This window comes from Rhinoderma darwinii, assembly GCF_050947455.1.
Source record: "Rhinoderma darwinii isolate aRhiDar2 chromosome 3 unlocalized genomic scaffold, aRhiDar2.hap1 SUPER_3_unloc_6, whole genome shotgun sequence".
Lineage (NCBI taxonomy): Eukaryota > Metazoa > Chordata > Amphibia > Anura > Rhinodermatidae > Rhinoderma > Rhinoderma darwinii.
The window spans coordinates 360415-385450 of NW_027461749.1; the positions used below are offsets into that span (position 1 = coordinate 360415).

Below are 25036 nucleotides of genomic sequence, written 5' to 3' on the forward strand. Positions count from 1 at the left end.
TACCCTATATACACCCCCATACACTGATATTACCCTATATACACACCCATACACTGATATTACCCTATAAACAACCTCATACACCGATATTACCCTATATACACCCCATGCACCGATATTACCCTATATAAACCCTCATACACTGATATTACCCTATATACACCCTCATACACTGACATTACCCTATATACACCCTCATACACTGACATTACCCTATATACACTCTCATACACTGACATTACCCTATATACACCCTCATACACTGACATTACCCTATATACACCCTCATACACTGACATTACCCTATATACACCCTCATACACTGATATTACCATATATATATATATACACCCCCCTTCACATTACACCGCTTACCATGTGACTCTGGGGAGGGTACATGTGAGAAATATAGGGGGTGTGGAGGAAACTGTAGTTTCCAAGGAGACTGGTCACGTGGCCTGGGGCAGCCCATGTGGTACTATGTCAGGGCTGCTAGTAAAAGAAACAATAAGTGATGAACACGTGCGGTGCTTGTCTGGGTGTTCCAAGATGGCGTCAATAAAATGCTGATGGGGTATCATGGCGGTTTACACAGCCCCGAGCCCGGGAAACATTCCTTTACTGCCCCCAGATAACCCTTTAGTCGTCCATCAACGTCTTCAAGGACCGTACGACAGTAGCTGCAATTGAGAAGAGCAGTTTACAGGAGTACCAAGATGGCGACATGCGCCGGGTCTAAATACCGCATTGTGAGAGGCTAAAGATGGCGACGCTTCCGGAACGGGGGCGGTGTTACCATAGCGATCCGGTCCCACTCCCTGCAGGAGGTGTCGGCGCTACTGTGTGACGTCATTAACGTGCGACTGCCCGACCGACGACGACAGAGAGAAAAGAGCGCGGCCCGGTGTCCAAGGGAGGGGATGAAAGGACGCGGGGGACCCTGGAGAGCAACAGCGGACGTGTACGTGATAGGGGGAGGGAAGACAGAGCTACCACCGGAGGAATAACCTGCACCCCCGTATATCTCCCTGCCATGTACCCCAGTAATATACCGCACCTCATATATCACACTACACTGTACCCGGTAATATACCGCACCTCGTATATCACACTACACTGTACCCCGGTAATATACCGCACCTCATATATCACACTACACTGTACCCCGGTAATATACCGCACCTCATATATCACACTACACTGTACCCCTGTAATATACCGCACCTCATATATCACACTACACTGTACCCGGTAATATACCGCACCTCATATATCACACTACCCTGTACCCCGGTAATATACCGCACCTCATATATCACACTACACTGTACCCCGGTAATATACCACACCTCATATATCACACTACACTGTACCCCGGTAATATACCGCACCTCATATCACACTACCCTGTACCCCGGTAATATACCGCACCTCATATATCACACTACACTGTACCCCGGTAATATACCGCACCTCATATATCACACTACACTGTACCCCAGTAATATACCGCACCTCGTATATCACACTACACTGTACCCCGGTAATATACCGCACCTCATATATCACACTACACTGTACCCCGGTAATATACCGCACCTCATATCACACTACCCTGTACCCCGGTAATATACCGCACCTCATATATCACACTACACTGTACCCCTGTAATATACCCCACCTCATATATCACACTACACTGTACCCCGGTAATATACCGCACCTCGTATATCACACTACACTGTACCCCGGTAATATACCGCACCTCATATATCACACTACACTGTACCCCGGTAATATACCGCACCTCATATATCACACTACACTGTACCCCGGTAATATACCGCACCTCGTATATCACACTACACTGTACCCCGGTAATATACCGCACCTCATATATCACACTGCACTGTACCCCGGTAATATACCGCACCTCATATATCACACTACACTGTACCCCGGTAATATACCGCACCTCGTATATCACACTACACTGTACCCCGGTAATATACCGCACCTCATATATCACACTGCACTGTACCCCGGTAATATACCGCACCTCGTATATCACACTACACTGTACCCCGGTAATATACCGCACCTCGTATATCACACTACACTGTACCCCGGTAATATACCGCACCTCATATATCACACTACACTGTACCCCGGTAATATACCGCACCTCATATATCACACTACACTGTACCCCGGTAATATACCGCACCTCATATATCACACTACACTGTACCCCGGTAATATACCGCACCTCGTATATCACACTACACTGTACCCCGGTAATATACCGCACCTCATATATCACACTACACTGTACCCCGGTAATATACCGCACCTCATATATCACACTACACTGTACCCCGGTAATATACCGCACCTCATATATCACACTACCCTGTACCCCGGTAATATACCGCACCTCATATATCACACTACACTGTACCCCGGTAATATACCGCACCTCATATATCACACTACACTGTACCCCGGTAATATACCGCACCTCGTATATCACACTACACTGTACCCCGGTAATATACCGCACCTCATATACTACACTGTACCCCGGTAATATACCGCACCTCATATATCACACTACACTGTACCCCGGTAATATACCGCACCTCATATATCACACTACACTGTACCCCGGTAATATACCGCACCTCGTATATCACACTACACTGTACCCCGGTAATATACCGCACCTCATATATCACACTACACTGTACCCCGGTAATATACCGCACCTCATATATCACACTACACTGTACCCCGGTAATATACCGCACCTCATATATCACACTACACTGTACCCCGGTAATATACCGCACCTCATATATCACACTACACTGTACCCCGGTAATATACCGCACCTCATATATCACACTACACTGTACCCCGGTAATATACCGCACCTCATATATCACACTACACTGTACCCCGGTAATATACCGCACCTCATATATCACACTGCACTGTACCCCGGTAATATACCGCACCTCATATATCACACTACACTGTACCCCGGTAATATACCGCACCTCGTATATCACACTACACTGTACCCCGGTAATATACCGCACCTCGTATATCACACTACACTGTACCCCGGTAATATACCGCACCTCATATATCACACTACACTGTACCCCGGTAATATACCGCACCTCATATATCACACTACACTGTACCCCGGTAATATACCGCACCTCGTATATCACACTACACTGTACCCCGGTAATATACCGCACCTCGTATATCACACTACACTGTACCCCGGTAATATACCGCACCTCATATATCACACTACACTGTACCCCGGTAATATACCGCACCTCATATATCACACTACACTGTACCCCGGTAATATACCGCACCTCGTATATCACACTACACTGTACCCCGGTAATATACCGCACCTCATATATCACACTACACTGTACCCCGGTAATATACCGCACCTCGTATATCACACTACACTGTACCCCGGTAATATACCGCACCTCGTATATCACACTACACTGTACCCCGGTAATATACCGCACCTCATATATCACACTACACTGTACCCCGGTAATATACCGCACCTCATATATCACACTACACTGTACCCCGGTAATATACCGCACCTCATATATCACACTACACTGTACCCCGGTAATATACCGCACCTCATATATCACACTACACTGTACCCCGGTAATATACCGCACCTCGTATATCACACTACACTGTACCCCGGTAATATACCGCACCTCATATATCACACTACACTGTACCCCGGTAATATACCGCACCTCATATATCACACTACACTGTACCCCGGTAATATACCGCACCTCATATATCACACTACACTGTACCCCGGTAATATACCGCACCTCATATATCACACTACACTGTACCCCGGTAATATACCGCACCTCATATATCACACTACACTGTACCCCGGTAATATACCGCACCTCATATATCACACTACACTGTACCCCGGTAATATACCGCACCTCATATATCACACTACACTGTACCCCGGTAATATACCGCACCTCATATATCACACTACACTGTACCCCGGTAATATACCGCACCTCATATATCACACTACACTGTACCCCGGTAATATACCGCACCTCATATATCACACTACACTGTACCCCGGTAATATACCGCACCTCGTATATCACACTACACTGTACCCCGGTAATATACCGCACCTCATATATCACACTACACTGTACCCCGGTAATATACCGCACCTCATATATCACACTACACTGTACCCCGGTAATATACCGCACCTCATATATCACACTACACTGTACCCCGGTAATATACCGCACCTCATATATCACACTACACTGTACCCCGGTAATATACCGCACCTCGTATATCACACTGCACTGTACCCCGGTAATATACCGCACCTCGTATATCACACTACACTGTACCCCGGTAATATACCGCACCTCATATATCACACTACACTGTACCCCGGTAATATACCGCACCTCATATATCACACTACACTGTACCCCGGTAATATACCGCACCTCATATATCACACTACACTGTACCCCGGTAATATACCGCACCTCATATATCACACTACACTGTACCCCGGTAATATACCGCACCTCATATATCACACTACACTGTACCCCGGTAATATACCGCACCTCGTATATCACACTACACTGTACCCCGGTAATATACCGCACCTCATATATCACACTACACTGTACCCCGGTAATATACCGCACCTCATATATCACACTACACTGTACCCCGGTAATATACTGCACCTCATATATCACACTACACTGTACCCCGGTAATATACCGCACCTCATATATCACACTACACTGTACCCCGGTAATATACCGCACCTCATATATCACACTACACTGTACCCCGGTAATATACCGCACCTCATATATCACACTACACTGTACCCCGGTAATATACTGCACCTCATATATCACACTACACTGTACCCCGGTAATATACCGCATCTCATATATCACACTGCACTGTACCCCGGTAATATACCGCACCTCATATATCACACTACACTGTACCCCGGTAATATACTGCACCTCATATATCACACTACACTGTACCCCGGTAATATACCGCATCTCATATATCACACTACACTGTACCCCGGTAATATACCGCACCTCATATATCACACTGCACTGTACCCCGGTAATATACCGCACCTCGTATATCACACTACACTGTACCCCGGTAATATACCCCACCTCATATATCACACTACACTGTACCCCGGTAATATACCGCACCTCATATATCACACTACACTGTACCCCGGTAATATACCGCACCTCATATATCACACTACACTGTACCCCGGTAATATACCGCACCTCGTATATCACACTACACTGTACCCCGGTAATATACCGCACCTCATATATCACACTACACTGTACCCCGGTAATATACCGCACCTCATATATCACACTACACTGTACCCCGGTAATATACCGCACCTCATATATCACACTACACTGTACCCCGGTAATATACCGCACCTCATATATCACACTACACTGTACCCCGGTAATATACCGCACCTCATATATCACACTACACTGTACCCTGGTAATATACCGCACCTCATATATCACACTACACTGTACCCCGGTAATATACCGCACCTCGTATATCACACTACCCTGTACCCCGGTAATATACCGCACCTCATATATCACACTACACTGTACCCCGGTAATATACCGCACCTCATATATCACACTACACTGTACCCCGGTAATATACCGCACCTCATATATCACACTACACTGTACCCCGGTAATATACCGCACCTCATATATCACACTACACTGTACCCGGTAATATACCGCACCTCGTATATCACACTACACTGTACCCCGGTAATATACCGCACCTCATATATCACACTACACTGTACCCCGGTAATATACCGCACCTCATATATCACACTACACTGTACCCCGGTAATATACCGCACCTCGTATATCACACTACACTGTACCCCGGTAATATACCGCACCTCATATATCACACTACACTGTACCCCGGTAATATACCGCACCTCATATATCACACTACCCTGTACCCCGGTAATATACCGCACCTCATATATCACACTACACTGTACCCCGGTAATATACCGCACCTCATATATCACACTACACTGTACCCCTGTAATATACCGCACCTCATATATCACACTACCCTGTACCCCGGTAATATACCGCACCTCGTATATCACACTGCACTGTACCCCGGTAATATACCGCACCTCATATATCACACTGCACTGTACCCCGGTAATATACCGCACCTCATATATCACACTACACTGTACCCCTGTAATATACCGCACCTCGTATATCACACTACACTGTACCCCGGTAATATACCGCACCTCGTATATCACACTACACTGTACCCCGGTAATATACCGCACCTCGTATATCACACTACACTGTACCCCGGTAATATACCGCACCTCATATATCACACTACACTGTACCCCGGTAATATACCGCACCTCATATATCACACTACCCTGTACCCCGGTAATATACCGCACCTCATATATCACACTACACTGTACCCCTGTAATATACCGCACCTCATATATCACACTACACTGTACCCCGGTAATATACCGCACCTCATATATCACACTACACTGTACCCCGGTAATATACCGCACCTCATATCACACTACCCTGTACCCCGGTAATATACCGCACCTCATATATCACACTACACTGTACCCCGGTAATATACCGCACCTCGTATATCACACTACACTGTACCCCGGTAATATACCGCACCTCGTATATCACACTACACTGTACCCCGGTAATATACCGCACCTCATATATCACACTACACTGTACCCCGGTAATATACCGCACCTCGTATATCACACTGCACTGTACCCCGGTAATATACCGCACCTCGTATATCACACTACACTGTACCCCGGTAATATACCGCACCTCATATATCACACTACACTGTACCCCGGTAATATACCGCACCTCATATATCACACTACACTGTACCCCGGTAATATACCGCACCTCATATATCACACTACACTGTACCCCGGTAATATACCGCACCTCATATATCACACTACACTGTACCCCGGTAATATACCGCACCTCATATATCACACTACCCTGTACCCCGGTAATATACCGCACCTCATATATCACACTACACTGTACCCCGGTAATATACCGCACCTCGTATATCACACTACACTGTACCCCGGTAATATACCGCACCTCATATATCACACTACACTGTACCCCGGTAATATACCGCACCTCATATATCACACTACCCTGTACCCCGGTAATATACCGCACCTCATATATCACACTACACTGTACCCCTGTAATATACCGCACCTCATATATCACACTACACTGTACCCCGGTAATATACCGCACCTCATATATCACACTACACTGTACCCCGGTAATATACCGCACCTCATATCACACTACCCTGTACCCCGGTAATATACCGCACCTCATATATCACACTACACTGTACCCCGGTAATATACCGCACCTCGTATATCACACTACACTGTACCCCGGTAATATACCGCACCTCGTATATCACACTACACTGTACCCCGGTAATATACCGCACCTCATATATCACACTACACTGTACCCCGGTAATATACCGCACCTCGTATATCACACTGCACTGTACCCCGGTAATATACCGCACCTCGTATATCACACTACACTGTACCCCGGTAATATACCGCACCTCATATATCACACTACACTGTACCCCGGTAATATACCGCACCTCGTATATCACACTACACTGTACCCCTGTAATATACCGCACCTCATATATCACACTACACTGTACCCCGGTAATATACCGCACCTCATATATCACACTACACTGTACCCCGGTAATATACCGCACCTCATATATCACACTACACTGTACCCCGGTAATATACCGCACCTCGTATATCACACTACACTGTACCCCGGTAATATACCGCACCTCGTATATCACACTACACTGTACCCCGGTAATATACCGCACCTCATATATCACACTACACTGTACCCCGGTAATATACCGCACCTCATATATCACACTACACTGTACCCCGGTAATATACCGCACCTCGTATATCACACTACACTGTACCCCGGTAATATACCGCACCTCATATATCACACTACACTGTACCCCTGTAATATACCGCACCTCATATATCACACTACACTGTACCCCGGTAATATACCGCACCTCATATATCACACTACACTGTACCCCGGTAATATACCGCACCTCATATATCACACTACACTGTACCCCGGTAATATACCGCACCTCATATATCACACTGCACTGTACCCCGGTAATATACCGCACCTCATATATCACACTACACTGTACCCCGGTAATATACCGCACCTCATATATCACACTACACTGTACCCCGGTAATATACCGCACCTCATATATCACACTACACTGTACCCCGGTAATATACCGCACCTCATATATCACACTACACTGTACCCCGGTAATATACCGCACCTCATATATCACACTACACTGTACCCCGGTAATATACCGCACCTCATATATCACACTACCCTGTACCCCGGTAATATACCGCACCTCATATATCACACTACACTGTACCCCGGTAATATACCGCACCTCGTATATCACACTACACTGTACCCCGGTAATATACCCCACCTCATATATCACACTACACTGTACCCCGGTAATATGCCGCACCTCATATATCACACTGCACTGTACCCCGGTAATATACCGCACCTCATATATCACACTACACTGTACCCCGGTAATATACCGCACCTCGTATATCACACTGCACTGTACCCCGGTAATATACCGCACCTCATATATCACACTACACTGTACCCCGGTAATATACCACACCTCATATATCACACTACACTGTACCCCGGTAATATACCGCACCTCATATATCACACTACACTGTACCCCGGTAATATACCGCACCTCATATATCACACTACACTGTACCCCGGTAATATACCGCACCTCATATATCACACTACACTGTACCCCGGTAATATACCGCACCTCGTATATCACACTACACTGTACCCCGGTAATATACCGCACCTCATATATCACACTACACTGTACCCCGGTAATATACCGCACCTCATATATCACACTACACTGTACCCCTGTAATATACCGCACCTCATATCACACTACCCTGTACCCCGGTAATATACCGCACCTCATATATCACACTACACTGTACCCCGGTAATATACCGCACCTCATATATCACACTACACTGTACCCCGGTAATATACCACACCTCATATATCACACTACACTGTACCCCGGTAATATACCGCACCTCATATATCACACTGCACTGTACCCCGGTAATATACCGCACCTCATATATCACACTACACTGTACCCGGTAATATACCGCACCTCGTATATCACACTACACTGTACCCCGGTAATATACCGCACCTCATATATCACACTACACTGTACCCCGGTAATATACCGCACCTCATATATCACACTACACTGTACCCCGGTAATATACCGCACCTCATATATCACACTACACTGTACCCCGGTAATATACCGCACCTCATATATCACACTACACTGTACCCCGGTAATATACCGCACCTCATATATCACACTACACTGTACCCCGGTAATATACCGCACCTCATATATCACACTACACTGTACCCCGGTAATATACCGCACCTCATATATCACACTACACTGTACCCCGGTAATATACCGCACCTCGTATATCACACTACACTGTACCCCGGTAATATACCGCACCTCGTATATCACACTACACTGTACCCCGGTAATATACCGCACCTCATATATCACACTACACTGTACCCCGGTAATATACCGCACCTCGTATATCACACTGCACTGTACCCCGGTAATATACCGCACCTCGTATATCACACTACACTGTACCCCGGTAATATACCGCACCTCATATATCACACTGCACTGTACCCCGGTAATATACCGCACCTCATATATCACACTACACTGTACCCCGGTAATATACCGCACCTCATATATCACACTACACTGTACCCCGGTAATATACCGCACCTCATATATCACACTACACTGTACCCCGGTAATATACCGCACCTCATATATCACACTACACTGTACCCCGGTAATATACCGCACCTCATATATCACACTACACTGTACCCCGGTAATATACCGCACCTCGTATATCACACTGCACTGTACCCCGGTAATATACCGCACCTCATATATCACACTACACTGTACCCCGGTAATATACCGCACCTCATATATCACACTACACTGTACCCCGGTAATATACCGCACCTCGTATATCACACTGCACTGTACCCCGGTAATATACCGCACCTCATATATCACACTACACTGTACCCCGGTAATATACCGCACCTCATATATCACACTACACTGTACCCCGGTAATATACCGCACCTCATATATCACACTACACTGTACCCCGGTAATATACCGCACCTCGTATATCACACTACACTGTACCCCGGTAATATACCGCACCTCATATATCACACTACACTGTACCCCGGTAATATACCGCACCTCATATATCACACTACACTGTACCCCGGTAATATACCGCACCTCATATATCACACTACACTGTACCCCGGTAATATACCGCACCTCGTATATCACACTACACTGTACCCCGGTAATATACCACACCTCGTATATCACACTACACTGTACCCCGGTAATATACCGCACCTCATATATCACACTACACTGTACCCCGGTAATATACCGCATCTCATATATCACACTACACTGTACCCCGGTAATATACCGCACCTCGTATATCACACTACACTGTACCCCGGTAATATACCGCACCTCATATATCACACTGCACTGTACCCCGGTAATATACCGCACCTCATATATCACACTACACTGTACCCCGGTAATATACCGCACCTCATATATCACACTACACTGTACCCCGGTAATATACCGCACCTCGTATATCACACTACACTGTACCCCGGTAATATACCGCACCTCATATATCACACTACACTGTACCCCGGTAATATACCGCACCTCGTATATCACACTACCCTGTACCCCGGTAATATACCGCACCTCATATATCACACTACCCTGTACCCCGGTAATATACCGCACCTCATATATCACACTACACTGTACCCCGGTAATATACCGCACCTCGTATATCACACTACACTGTACCCCGGTAATATACCGCACCTCATATATCACACTACCCTGTACCCCGGTAATATACCGCACCTCATATATCACACTACACTGTACCCCGGTAATATACCGCACCTCATATATCACACTGCACTGTACCCCGGTAATATACCACACCTCATATATCACACTACACTGTACCCCGGTAATATACCGCACCTCATATATCACACTACACTGTACCCCGGTAATATACCGCACCTCGTATATCACACTACACTGTACCCCGGTAATATACCGCACCTCATATATCACACTACACTGTACCCCGGTAATATACCGCACCTCATATATCACACTACACTGTACCCCGGTAATATACCGCACCTCATATATCACACTACACTGTACCCCGGTAATATACCGCACCTCATATATCACACTACACTGTACCCCGGTAATATACCGCACCTCATATATCACACTGCACTGTACCCCGGTAATATACCGCACCTCATATATCACACTACACTGTACCCCGGTAATATACCGCACCTCATATATCACACTACACTGTACCCCGGTAATATACCGCACCTCATATATCACACTGCACTGTACCCCGGTAATATACCGCACCTCATATATCACACTACACTGTACCCCTGTAATATACCGCACCTCATATCACACTACCCTGTACCCCGGTAATATACCGCACCTCATATATCACACTACACTGTACCCCGGTAATATACCGCACCTCATATATCACACTACACTGTACCCCGGTAATATACCGCACCTCATATATCACACTACACTGTACCCCGGTAATATACCGCATCTCATATATCACACTACACTGTACCCCGGTAATATACCGCACCTCATATATCACACTACACTGTACCCCGGTAATATACCGCACCTCGTATATCACACTACACTGTACCCCGGTAATATACCGCACCTCATATATCACACTACACTGTACCCCGGTAATATACCGCACCTCGTATATCACACTACACTGTACCCCGGTAATATACCGCACCTCATATCACACTACCCTGTACCCCGGTAATATACCGCACCTCATATATCACACTACACTGTACCCCGGTAATATACCGCACCTCGTATATCACACTACACTGTACCCCGGTAATATACCGCACCTCATATATCACACTACACTGTACCCCGGTAATATACCGCACCTCATATATCACACTACACTGTACCCCGGTAATATACCGCACCTCATATATCACACTACACTGTACCCCGGTAATATACCGCACCTCATATATCACACTACACTGTACCCCGGTAATATACCGCACCTCATATATCACACTACACTGTACCCCGGTAATATACCGCACCTCGTATATCACACTACACTGTACCCCGGTAATATACCGCACCTCATATATCACACTACACTGTACCCCGGTAATATACCGCACCTCGTATATCACACTGCACTGTACCCCGGTAATATACCACACCTCGTATATCACACTACACTGTACCCGGTAATATACCGCACCTCATATATCACACTGCACTGTACCCCGGTAATATACCGCACCTCATATATCACACTGCACTGTACCCCGGTAATATACCGCACCTCATATATCACACTACACTGTACCCCGGTAATATACCGCACCTCATATATCACACTACACTGTACCCCGGTAATATACCGCACCTCATATATCACACTACACTGTACCCCTGTAATATACCGCACCTCATATATCACACTACACTGTACCCCGGTAATATACCGCATCTCATATATCACACTACACTGTACCCGGTAATATACCGCATCTCATATATCACACTACACTGTACCCCGGTAATATACCGCATCTCATATATCACACTACACTGTACCCGGTAATATACCGCACCTCATATATCACACTACACTGTACCCCGGTAATATACCGCACCTCATATATCACATTACACTGTACCCCGGTAATATACCGCACCTCATATATCACACTACACTGTACCCCGGTAATATACTGCACCTCATATATCACACTGCACTGTACCCCGGTAATATACCGCACCTCATATATCACACTGCACTGTACCCCGGTAATATACCGCACCTCATATATCACACTGCACTGTACCCCGGTAATATACCGCACCTCATATATCACACTACACTGTACCCCGGTAATATACCGCACCTCGTATATCACACTACACTGTACCCCGGTAATATACCGCACCTCATATATCACACTACACTGTACCCCGGTAATATACCGCACCTCGTATATCACACTACACTGTACCCCGGTAATATACCGCACCTCATATATCACACTACACTGTACCCCGGTAATATACCGCACCTCATATATCACACTACACTGTACCCCGGTAATATACCGCACCTCATATATCACACTACACTGTACCCCGGTAATATACCGCACCTCGTATATCACACTACACTGTACCCCGGTAATATACCGCACCTCGTATATCACACTACACTGTACCCCGGTAATATACCGCACCTCATATATCACACTGCACTGTACCCCGGTAATATACCGCACCTCATATATCACACTACACTGTACCCCGGTAATATACCGCACCTCATATATCACACTACACTGTACCCCGGTAATATACCGCACCTCATATATCACACTACACTGTACCCCGGTAATATACCGCACCTCATATATCACACTACACTGTACCCCGGTAATATACCGCACCTCATATATCACACTACACTGTACCCCGGTAATATACCGCACCTCATATATCACACTACACTGTACCCCGGTAATATACCGCACCTCATATATCACACTACACTGTACCCCGGTAATATACCGCACCTCATATATCACACTACACTGTACCCCGGTAATATACCGCACCTCGTATATCACACTACACTGTACCCCGGTAATATACCGCACCTCATATATCACACTGCACTGTACCCCGGTAATATACCGCACCTCGTATATCACACTGCACTGTACCCCGGTAATATACCGCACCTCATATATCACACTGCACTGTACCCCGGTAATATACCGCACCTCGTATATCACACTGCACTGTACCCCGGTAATATACCGCACCTCATATATCACACTACACTGTACCCCGGTAATATACCGCACCTCATATATCACACTACACTGTACCCCGGTAATATACCACACCTCATATATCACACTACACTGTACCCCGGTAATATACCGCACCTCATATATCACACTACACTGTACCCCGGTAATATACCCCACCTCATATATCACACTACACTGTACCCCGGTAATATACCGCACCTCATATATCACACTACACTGTACCCCGGTAATATACCGCACCTCGTATATCACACTACACTGTACCCCGGTAATATACCGCACCTCATATATCACACTGCACTGTACCCCGGTAATATACCGCACCTCATATATCACACTGCACTGTACCCCGGTAATATACCGCACCTCATATATCACACTACACTGTACCCCGGTAATATACCGCATCTCATATATCACACTACACTGTACCCCGGTAATATACCGCACCTCGTATATCACACTACACTGTACCCCGGTAATATACCGCACCTCATATATCACACTACACTGTACCCCGGTAATATACCGCACCTCATATATCACACTACACTGTACCCCGGTAATATACCGCACCTCATATATCACACTACCCTGTACCCCGGTAATATACCACACCTCGTATATCACACTACACTGTACCCCGGTAATATACCGCACCTCATATATCACACTGCACTGTACCCCGGTAATATACCGCACCTCATATATCACACTACACTGTACCCCGGTAATATACCGCACCTCATATATCACACTACACTGTACCCCGGTAATATACCGCACCTCATATATCACACTACACTGTACCCCGGTAATATACCGCACCTCATATATCACACTACACTGTACCCCGGTAATATACCGCACCTCGTATATCACACTACACTGTACCCCGGTAATATACCGCACCTCATATATCACACTACCCTGTACCCCGGTAATATACCGCACCTCATATATCACACTGCACTGTACCCCGGTAATATACCGCACCTCATATATCACACTGCACTGTACCCCGGTAATATACCGCACCTCATATATCACACTACACTGTACCCGGTAATATACCGCACCTCATATATCACACTACACTGTACCCCGGTAATATACCGCACCTCATATATCACACTACACTGTACCCCGGTAATATACCGCACCTCATATATCACACTGCACTGTACCCCGGTAATATACCGCACCTCATATATCACACTACACTGTACCCCGGTAATATACCCCACCTCATATATCACACTACACTGTACCCCGGTAATATACCGCACCTCGTATATCACACTACACTGTACCCCGGTAATATACCGCACCTCATATATCACACTACACTGTACCCGGTAATATACCGCATCTCATATATCACACTGCACTGTACCCCGGTAATATACCGCACCTCGTATATCACACTACACTGTACCCCGGTAATATACCGCACCTCATATATCACACTGCACTGTACCCCGGTAATATACCGCACCTCATATATCACACTACACTGTACCCCGGTAATATACCGCACCTCGTATATCACACTACACTGTACCCCGGTAATATACCACACCTCATATATCACACTACACTGTACCCCGGTAATATACCGCACCTCATATATCACACTACACTGTACCCCGGTAATATACCGCACCTCGTATATCACACTACACTGTACCCCGGTAATATACCGCACCTCGTATATCACACTACACTGTACCCCGGTAATATACCGCACCTCATATATCACACTGCACTGTACCCCGGTAATATACCGCACCTCGTATATCACACTACACTGTACCCCGGTAATATACCGCACCTCGTATATCACACTACACTGTACCCCGGTAATATACCGCACCTCGTATATCACACTGCACTGTACCCCGGTAATATACCGCACCTCATATATCACACTGCACTGTACCCCGGTAATATACCGCACCTCATATATCACACTACACTGTACCCCGGTAATATACCACACCTCATATATCACACTACACTGTACCCCGGTAATATACCGCACCTCATATATCACACTACACTGTACCCCGGTAATATACCGCACCTCATATATCACACTACACTGTACCCCGGTAATATACCGCACCTCATATATCACACTACACTGTACCCCGGTAATATACCGCACCTCGTATATCACACTACACTGTACCCCGGTAATATACCGCACCTCGTATATCACACTACACTGTACCCCGGTAATATACCGCACCTCATATATCACACTACACTGTACCCCGGTAATATACCGCACCTCATATATCACACTACCCTGTACCCCGGTAATATACCGCACCTCATATATCACACTACACTGTACCCCGGTAATATACCGCACCTCGTATATCACACTGCACTGTACCCCGGTAATATACCGCACCTCATATATCACACTACACTGTACCCCGGTAATATACCGCACCTCATATATCACACTACACTGTACCCTGGTAATATACCGCACCTCATATATCACACTACACTGTACCCCGGTAATATACCGCACCTCATATATCACACTACACTGTACCCCGGTAATATACCGCACCTCATATATCACACTACACTGTACCCCGGTAATATACCGCACCTCATATATCACACTACACTGTACCCCGGTAATATACCGCACCTCATATATCACACTACACTGTACCCCGGTAATATACCGCATCTCATATATCACACTACACTGTACCCCGGTAATATACCGCACCTCATATATCACACTACACTGTACCCCGGTAATATACCGCACCTCATATATCACACTACACTGTACCCCGGTAATATACCGCACCTCATATATCACACTACACTGTACCCCGGTAATATACCGCACCTCATATATCACACTACACTGTACCCCGGTAATATACCGCACCTCATATATCACACTACACTGTACCCCGGTAATATACCGCACCTCATATATCACACTACACTGTACCCCGGTAATATACCGCACCTCATATATCACACTACACTGTACCCTGGTAATATACCGCACCTCATATATCACACTACACTGTACCCCGGTAATATACCGCACCTCATATATCACACTACACTGTACCCCGGTAATATACCGCACCTCGTATATCACACTACACTGTACCCCGGTAATATACCGCACCTCGTATATCACACTACACTGTACCCCGGTAATATACCGCACCTCGTATATCACACTACACTGTACCCCGGTAATATACCGCACCTCGTATATCACACTACACTGTACCCCGGTAATATACCGCACCTCGTATATCACACTACACTGTACCCCGGTAATATACCGCACCTCATATATCACACTACACTGTACCCCGGTAATATACCGCACCTCATATATCACACTACACTGTACCCCGGTAATATACCGCACCTCATATATCACACTACACTGTACCCCGGTAATATACCGCACCTCATATATCACACTACACTGTACCCGGTAATATACCGCACCTCATATATCACACTACACTGTACCCCGGTAATATACCACACCTCATATATCACACTGCACTGTACCCCGGTAATATACCGCACCTCATATATCACACTACACTGTACCCCGGTAATATACCGCACCTCATATATCCCTCATGCTTGGCCTTTGTATTATTCTGTTCACCGCTCTGAGTTTTGTCGCTGTCCGTGTTCTTGACCGTCGTCGTTCTGCGGCTTGTAGCACCACATCCGGCTCCCCTATAAGTTCTGCCCTCCGTAATCTCTCGTGCCTTTGCTCCTTCTATTTTGCGGGGTGAAGGAGCGCGGCTTTATAGGGTAAGGCATTGAGTATATTTGGCTTTTCCTGGCTTTGTGTCTTGCAGCTCCCCACGATGAGGCACACCCCTGTCCAGCGCCATCTTCCTCCCTTTACCAGCCACCTCCTGCCTCCCGACAAACATGGCAAAATGTTCAGTATCCGGGATGACCGTTTCCGGGAGGACAGTATACGAGAGGAGAACTGCTGGGAAGAAGAGGAGGAGGAAGAGTCCCAGCTGAAGAAGTCCTGTCAGCAGCCCCCGAGACAGCGCAGAGGGCGAAGACTGCGGCTACGCGTGCTGCGCTCCCTCTACTGTCGCCTCTACAAGAGGACAATCTCGCTGCCTTTCTACTGGAAGATATGGGGCAGTCTGGGGGGACGCCGTAGACGAAATGGGGCCAGGAGAAGGGAAGGGGGTGGAGGCTCGGCAGGAATGGCGGTGGGGAAGGCACAACGCTTAGGACCTATGGAGGAGCAGTCACTGGCCAATCACGTAGCTGAGGATGACGAAGGTAAGGGGCGCGCTCGTGCCGGCGTGTTTCCTCTGCCCATATAACCCGTTCCTCAATATGTCTCCCCTTCTTTTTACCACCAGGTCCAACGCTCAAACTTCCGAACGGTTTCGCAACTCTCCCCACGGAGTCCGACGCCATCCTCATCACCAATGTGTGCAGCATCGGAGGACAGGACGGACCAGCCCCAAATGGACCCCACAACCAAGGAGGTCTAAGTCCAGCTACAGAGAAGGAGGTCCAGGCCCCGGCATTAACAGAGGAACATGTGGCCTGTGTGCAGAGTGAGTCCACTTTATACTCCGCCCCCTGCTATCTGCCCATACTGCGCTACCGTCACATGCTATATTACACCGGTATTATCCCCTAGAAGCCTTACTGGTACCACCGAGTCACCATACAATGTCCTCTCCTCAGCTATTCAGGCCTGTAGGTCAATGCTGCCATATATGTTGTCACTGTGTACAAACCTTACATTACTGATCCTGAGTTATATCCTGTATTATACTCCAGAGCTGCACTCACTATTCTGCTGGTGGAGTCACTGTGTACATACATTACATTACTTATCCTGTACTGATCCTGAGTTATATCCTGTATTATACTCCAGAGCTGTACTCACTATTCTGCTGGTGGGGTCACTGCGTACATACATTACTTATCCTGTACTGATCCTGAGTTATATCCTGTATTATACTCCAGAGCTGCTCTCACTATTCTGCTGGTGGAGTCACTGTGTACATACTTTACATTACTTATCCTGTACTGATCCTGAGTTATATCCTGTATTATACTCCAGAGCTGCACTCACTATTCTGCTGGTGGAGTCACTGTGTACATACATTACATTACTGATCCTGTACTGATCCTGAGTTACATCCTGTATTATACCCCAGAGCTGCACTCACCAGTCTGCTGGTGGAGTCCCTGTGTACATACATTACTTATCCTGTACTGATCCTGAGTTACATCCTGTATTATACTCCAGAGCTGCACTCACTATTCTGCTGGTGGAGTCACTGCGTACATACATTACATTACTTATCCTGTACTGATCCTGAGTTACATCCTGTATTATACTCCAGAGCTGCACTCACTATCCTGCTGGTGGAGTCACTGTGTACATACATTACATTACTTATCCTGTACTGATCCTGAGTTACATCCTGTATTACACTCCAGAGCTGCACTCACTATTCTGCTGGTGGAGTCACTGTGTACATACATTACATTACTTATCCTGTACTGATCCTGAGTTATATCCTGTATTATACTCCAGAGCTGCTCTCACTATTCTGCTGGTGGAGTCACTGTGTACATACATTACATTACTTATCCTGTACTGATCCTGAGTTATATCCTGTATTATACTCCAGAGCTGCACTCACTATTCTGCTGGTGGAGTCACTGTGTACATACATTACATTACTGTACTGATCCTGAGTTACATCCTGTATTATACTCCAGAGCTGCACTCACTATTCTGCTGGTGGAGTCACTGTGCACATACATTACATTACTTATCCTGCACTGATCCTGAGTTACATCCTGTATTATACTCCAGAGCTGCACTCACTATTCTGCTGGTGCAGTCACTGTGTACATACATTACTTATCCTGTACTGATACTGAGTTACATCCTGTATTATACTGCAGAGCTGTACTCCCTATTCTGCTGGTGGAGTCACTGTGTATATACATTACTGATCCTGAGTTATATCCTGTATTATACTCCAGAGCTGCACTCACTATTCTGCTGGTGGAGTCACTGTGTACATACATTACATTATTGATCCTGAGTTACATCCTGTATTATACTCCAGAGCTGCACTCACTATTCTGCTGGTGGAGTCACTGTGTACATACATTACATTACTTATCCTGTACAGATCCTGAGTTATATCCTGTATTATACTCCAGAGCTGCACTCACTATTCTGCTGGTAGTCTCACTGTGTACATACATTACTTATCCTGTACTGATCCTGAGTTATATCCTGTATTATACTCCAGAGCTGCACTCACTATTCTGCTGGTGGAGTCACTGTGTACATACATTACTTATCCTGTACTGATCCTGAGTTATATCCTGTATTATACTCCAGAGCTGCACCCACTATTCTGCTGGTGGAGTCACTGTGTACATACATTACATTACTTATCCTGTACTGATCCTGAGTTATATCCTGTATTATACTCCGGAGCTGCACTCACGATTCTGCTGGTGGAGTCACTGTGTACATACATTACTTATCCTGTACTGATCCTGAGTTATATCCTGTATTATACTCCAGAGCTGCACTCACTATTCTGCTGGTGGAGTCACTGTGTACATACATTACATTACTTATCCTGTACTGATCCTGAGTTATATCCTGTATTATACCCCAGAGCTGCACTCACTATTCTGCTGGTGCAGTCACTGTGTACATACATTACTTATCCTGTACTGATACTGAGTTACATCCTGTATTATAAAGCAGAGCTGTACTCACTATTCTGCTGGTGGAGTTACTGTGTATATACATTACTTATCCTGTACTGATCCTGAGTTATATCCTGTATTATACTCCAGAGCTGCACTCACTATTCTGCTGGTGGAGTCACTGTGTACATACATTACATTACTGATCCTGAGTTACATCCTGTATTATACTCCAGAGCTGCACTCACTATTCTGCTGGTGGAGTCACTGTGTACATACATTACATTACTTATTCTGTACAGATCCTGAGTTATATCCTGTATTATACTCCAGAGCTGCACTCACTATTCTGCTGGTGGAGTCACTGTGTACGTACATTACATTACTTATCCTGCACTGATCCTGAGTTACATCCTGTATTATACTCCAGAGCTGCACTCACTAGTCTGCTGGTGCAGTCACTGTGTACATACATTACTTATCCTGTACTGATACTGAGTTACATCCTGTATTATACTGCAGAGCTGTACTCACTATTCTGCTGGTGGAGTTACTGTGTATATACATTACTTATCCTGTACTGATCCTGAGTTATATCCTGTATTATACTCCAGAGCTGCACTAACTATTCTGCTGGTGGAGTCACTGTACATACATTACATTACTTATCCTGTACAGATCCTGAGTTATATCCTGTATTATACTCCAGAGCTGCACCCACTATTCTGCTGGTGGAGTCACTGTGTACATTACATTACTTATCCTGTACTGATCCTGAGTTAGATCCTGTATTATACTCCAGAGCTGCACTCACTATTCTGCTGGTGGGGTCACTGCGTACATATATTACTTATCCTGTACTGATCCTGAGTTAGATCCTGTATTATACTCCAGAGCTGCACTCACTATTCTGCTGGTGCAGTCACTGTGTACATTCATTACATTACTTATCCTGTACTGATCCTGAGTTATATCCTGTATTATACTCCAGAGCTGCACTCACTCTTCTGCTGGTGGAGTCACTGTGTACATACATTACATTACTTATCCTGTATTGATCCTGAGTTACATCCTGTATTATACTCCAGAGCTGCACTCACTATTCTGCTGGTGGAGTCACTGTGTACATACATTACATTACTTATCCTGTACTGATCCTGAGTTAGATCCTGTATTATACTCCGGAGCTGCACTCACGATTCTGCTGGTGGAGTCACTGTGTACATACATTACATTACTTATCCTGAGTTATATCCTATATTCTACTCCAGAGCTGCACTCACTATTCTGCTGGTGGAGTCACTGTGTACATACATTACATTACTTATCCTGTACTGATCCTGAGTTACATCCTGTATTATACTCCAGAGCTGCACTCACTATTCTGCTGGTGGAGTCACTGTGTACATACATTACATTACTGATCCTGTACTGATCCTGAGTTACATCCTGTATTATACTCCAGAGCTGTACTCACTATTCTGCTGGTGGAGTCACTGTGTACATACATTACATTACTTATCCTGTACTGATCCTGAGTTACATCCTGTATTATACTCCAGAGCTGCACTCACTATTCTGCTGGTGGAGTCACTGTGTATATACATTACTTATCCTGTACAGATCCTGAGTTACATCCTGTATTATACTCCAGAGCTGCACTCACTATTCTGCTGGTGGAGTCACTGTGTACATACATTACATTACTTATCCTGTACTGATCCTGAGTTACATCCTGTATTATACTCCAGAGCTGCACTCACTATTCTGCTGGTGGAGTCACTGTGTATATACATTACTTATCCTGTACAGATCCTGAGTTACATCCTGTATTATACTCCAGAGCTGCACCCACTATTCTTCTGGTGGAGTCACTGTGTACATACATTACATTACTTATCCTGTACTAATCCTGAGTTATATCCTGTATTATACCCCAGAGCTGCACTCGCTATTCTGCTGGTGGAGTCACTGTGTACATACATTACATTACTGTACTGATCCTGAGTTACATCCTGTATTATACTCCAGAGCTGCACTCACTATTCTGCTGGTGGAGTCACTGTGCACATACATTACATTACTTATCCTGCACTGATCCTGAGTTACATCCTGTATTATACTCCAGAGCTGCACTCACTATTCTGCTGGTGCAGTCACTGTGTACATACATTACTTATCCTGTACTGATACTGAGTTACATCCTGTATTATAAAGCAGAGCTGTACTCACTATTCTGCTGGTGGAGTTACTGTGTATATACATTACTTATCCTGTACTGATCCTGAGTTATATCCTGTATTATACTCCAGAGCTGCACTCACTATTCTGCTGGTGGAGTCACTGTGTACATACATTACATTACTGATCCTGAGTTACATCCTGTATTATACTCCAGAGCTGCACTCACTATTCTGCTGGTGGAGTCACTGTGTACATACATTACATTACTTATCCTGTACAGATCCTGAGTTACATCCTGTATTATACTGCAGAGCTGTACTCACTATTCTGCTGGTGGAGTTACTGTGTATATACATTACTTATCCTGTACTGATCCTGAGTTATATCCTGTATTATACTCCAGAGCTGCACTCACTATTCTGCTGGTGGAGTCACTGTGTACATACATTACTTATCCTGTACTGATCCTGAGTTACATCCTGTATTATACTCCAGAGCTGCACCCACTATTCTGCTGGTGGAGTCACTGTGTACATACATTACATTACTTATCCTGTACTGATCCTGAGTTAGATCCTGTATTATACTCCAGAGCTGCACTCACTATTCTGCTGGTGGGGTCACTGCGTACATATATTACTTATCCTGTACTGCTCCTGAGTTAGATCCTGTATTATACTCCAGAGCTGCACTCACTATTCTGCTGGTGGAGTCACTGTGTACATACATTACATTACTTTACTTATCCTGTACTGATCCTGAGTTATATATCCTGTATTATACTCCGGAGCTGCACTCACGATTCTGCTGGTGGAGTCACTGTGTACATACATTACATTACTTATCCTGTACTGATCCTGAGTTATATCCTGTATTATACTCCAGAGCTGCACTCACTATTCTGCTGGTGGAGTCACTGTGTACATACATTACATTACTGATCCTGAGTTACATCCTGTATTATACTCCAGAGCTGCACTCACTATTCTGCTGGTGGAGTCACTGTGTACATACATTACATTACTTATCCTGTACAGATCCTGAGTTACGTCCTGTATTATACTGCAGAGCTGTACTCACTATTCTGCTGGTGGAGTTACTGTGTATATACATTACTTATCCTGTACTGATCCTGAGTTATATCCTGTATTCTACTCCAGAGCTGCACTCACTATTCTGCTGGTGGAGTCACTGTGTACATACATTACTTATCCTGTACTGATCCTGAGTTACATCCTGTATTATACTCCAGAGCTGCACCCACTATTCTGCTGGTGGAGTCACTGTGTACATACATTACATTACTTATCCTGTACTGATCCTGAGTTAGATCCTGTATTATACTCCAGAGCTGCACTCACTATTCTGCTGGTGGGGTCACTGCGTACATATATTACTTATCCTGTACTGCTCCTGAGTTAGATCCTGTATTATACTCCAGAGCTGCACTCCCTATTCTGCTGGTGGAGTCACTGTGTACATACATTACATTACTGATCCTGAGTTATATCCTGTATTATACTCCAGAGCCGCACTCACTATTCTGCTTGTGGAGTCACTGTGTACATACATTA

The 25036-nt window shown here is 45.5% G+C and overlaps 1 protein-coding gene across 1 annotated transcript in view; it reads left to right on the forward strand.

Annotated features, from left to right (window-relative positions):
- Positions 1-582: 582 nt before the first annotated feature.
- The window catches only part of SENP3 (SUMO specific peptidase 3), a 50100-nt gene continuing 25646 nt past the window's right edge, over positions 583-25036 (forward strand). Inside the window, exons 1-3 of the mRNA XM_075847408.1 lie at positions 583-961; positions 18407-18854; positions 18938-19138. Of these exons, the coding sequence (XP_075703523.1) occupies positions 18416-18854; positions 18938-19138 (640 nt within the window). The 5' untranslated portion in view covers positions 583-961; positions 18407-18415. The remainder of the gene's footprint in view (positions 962-18406; positions 18855-18937; positions 19139-25036) is intronic.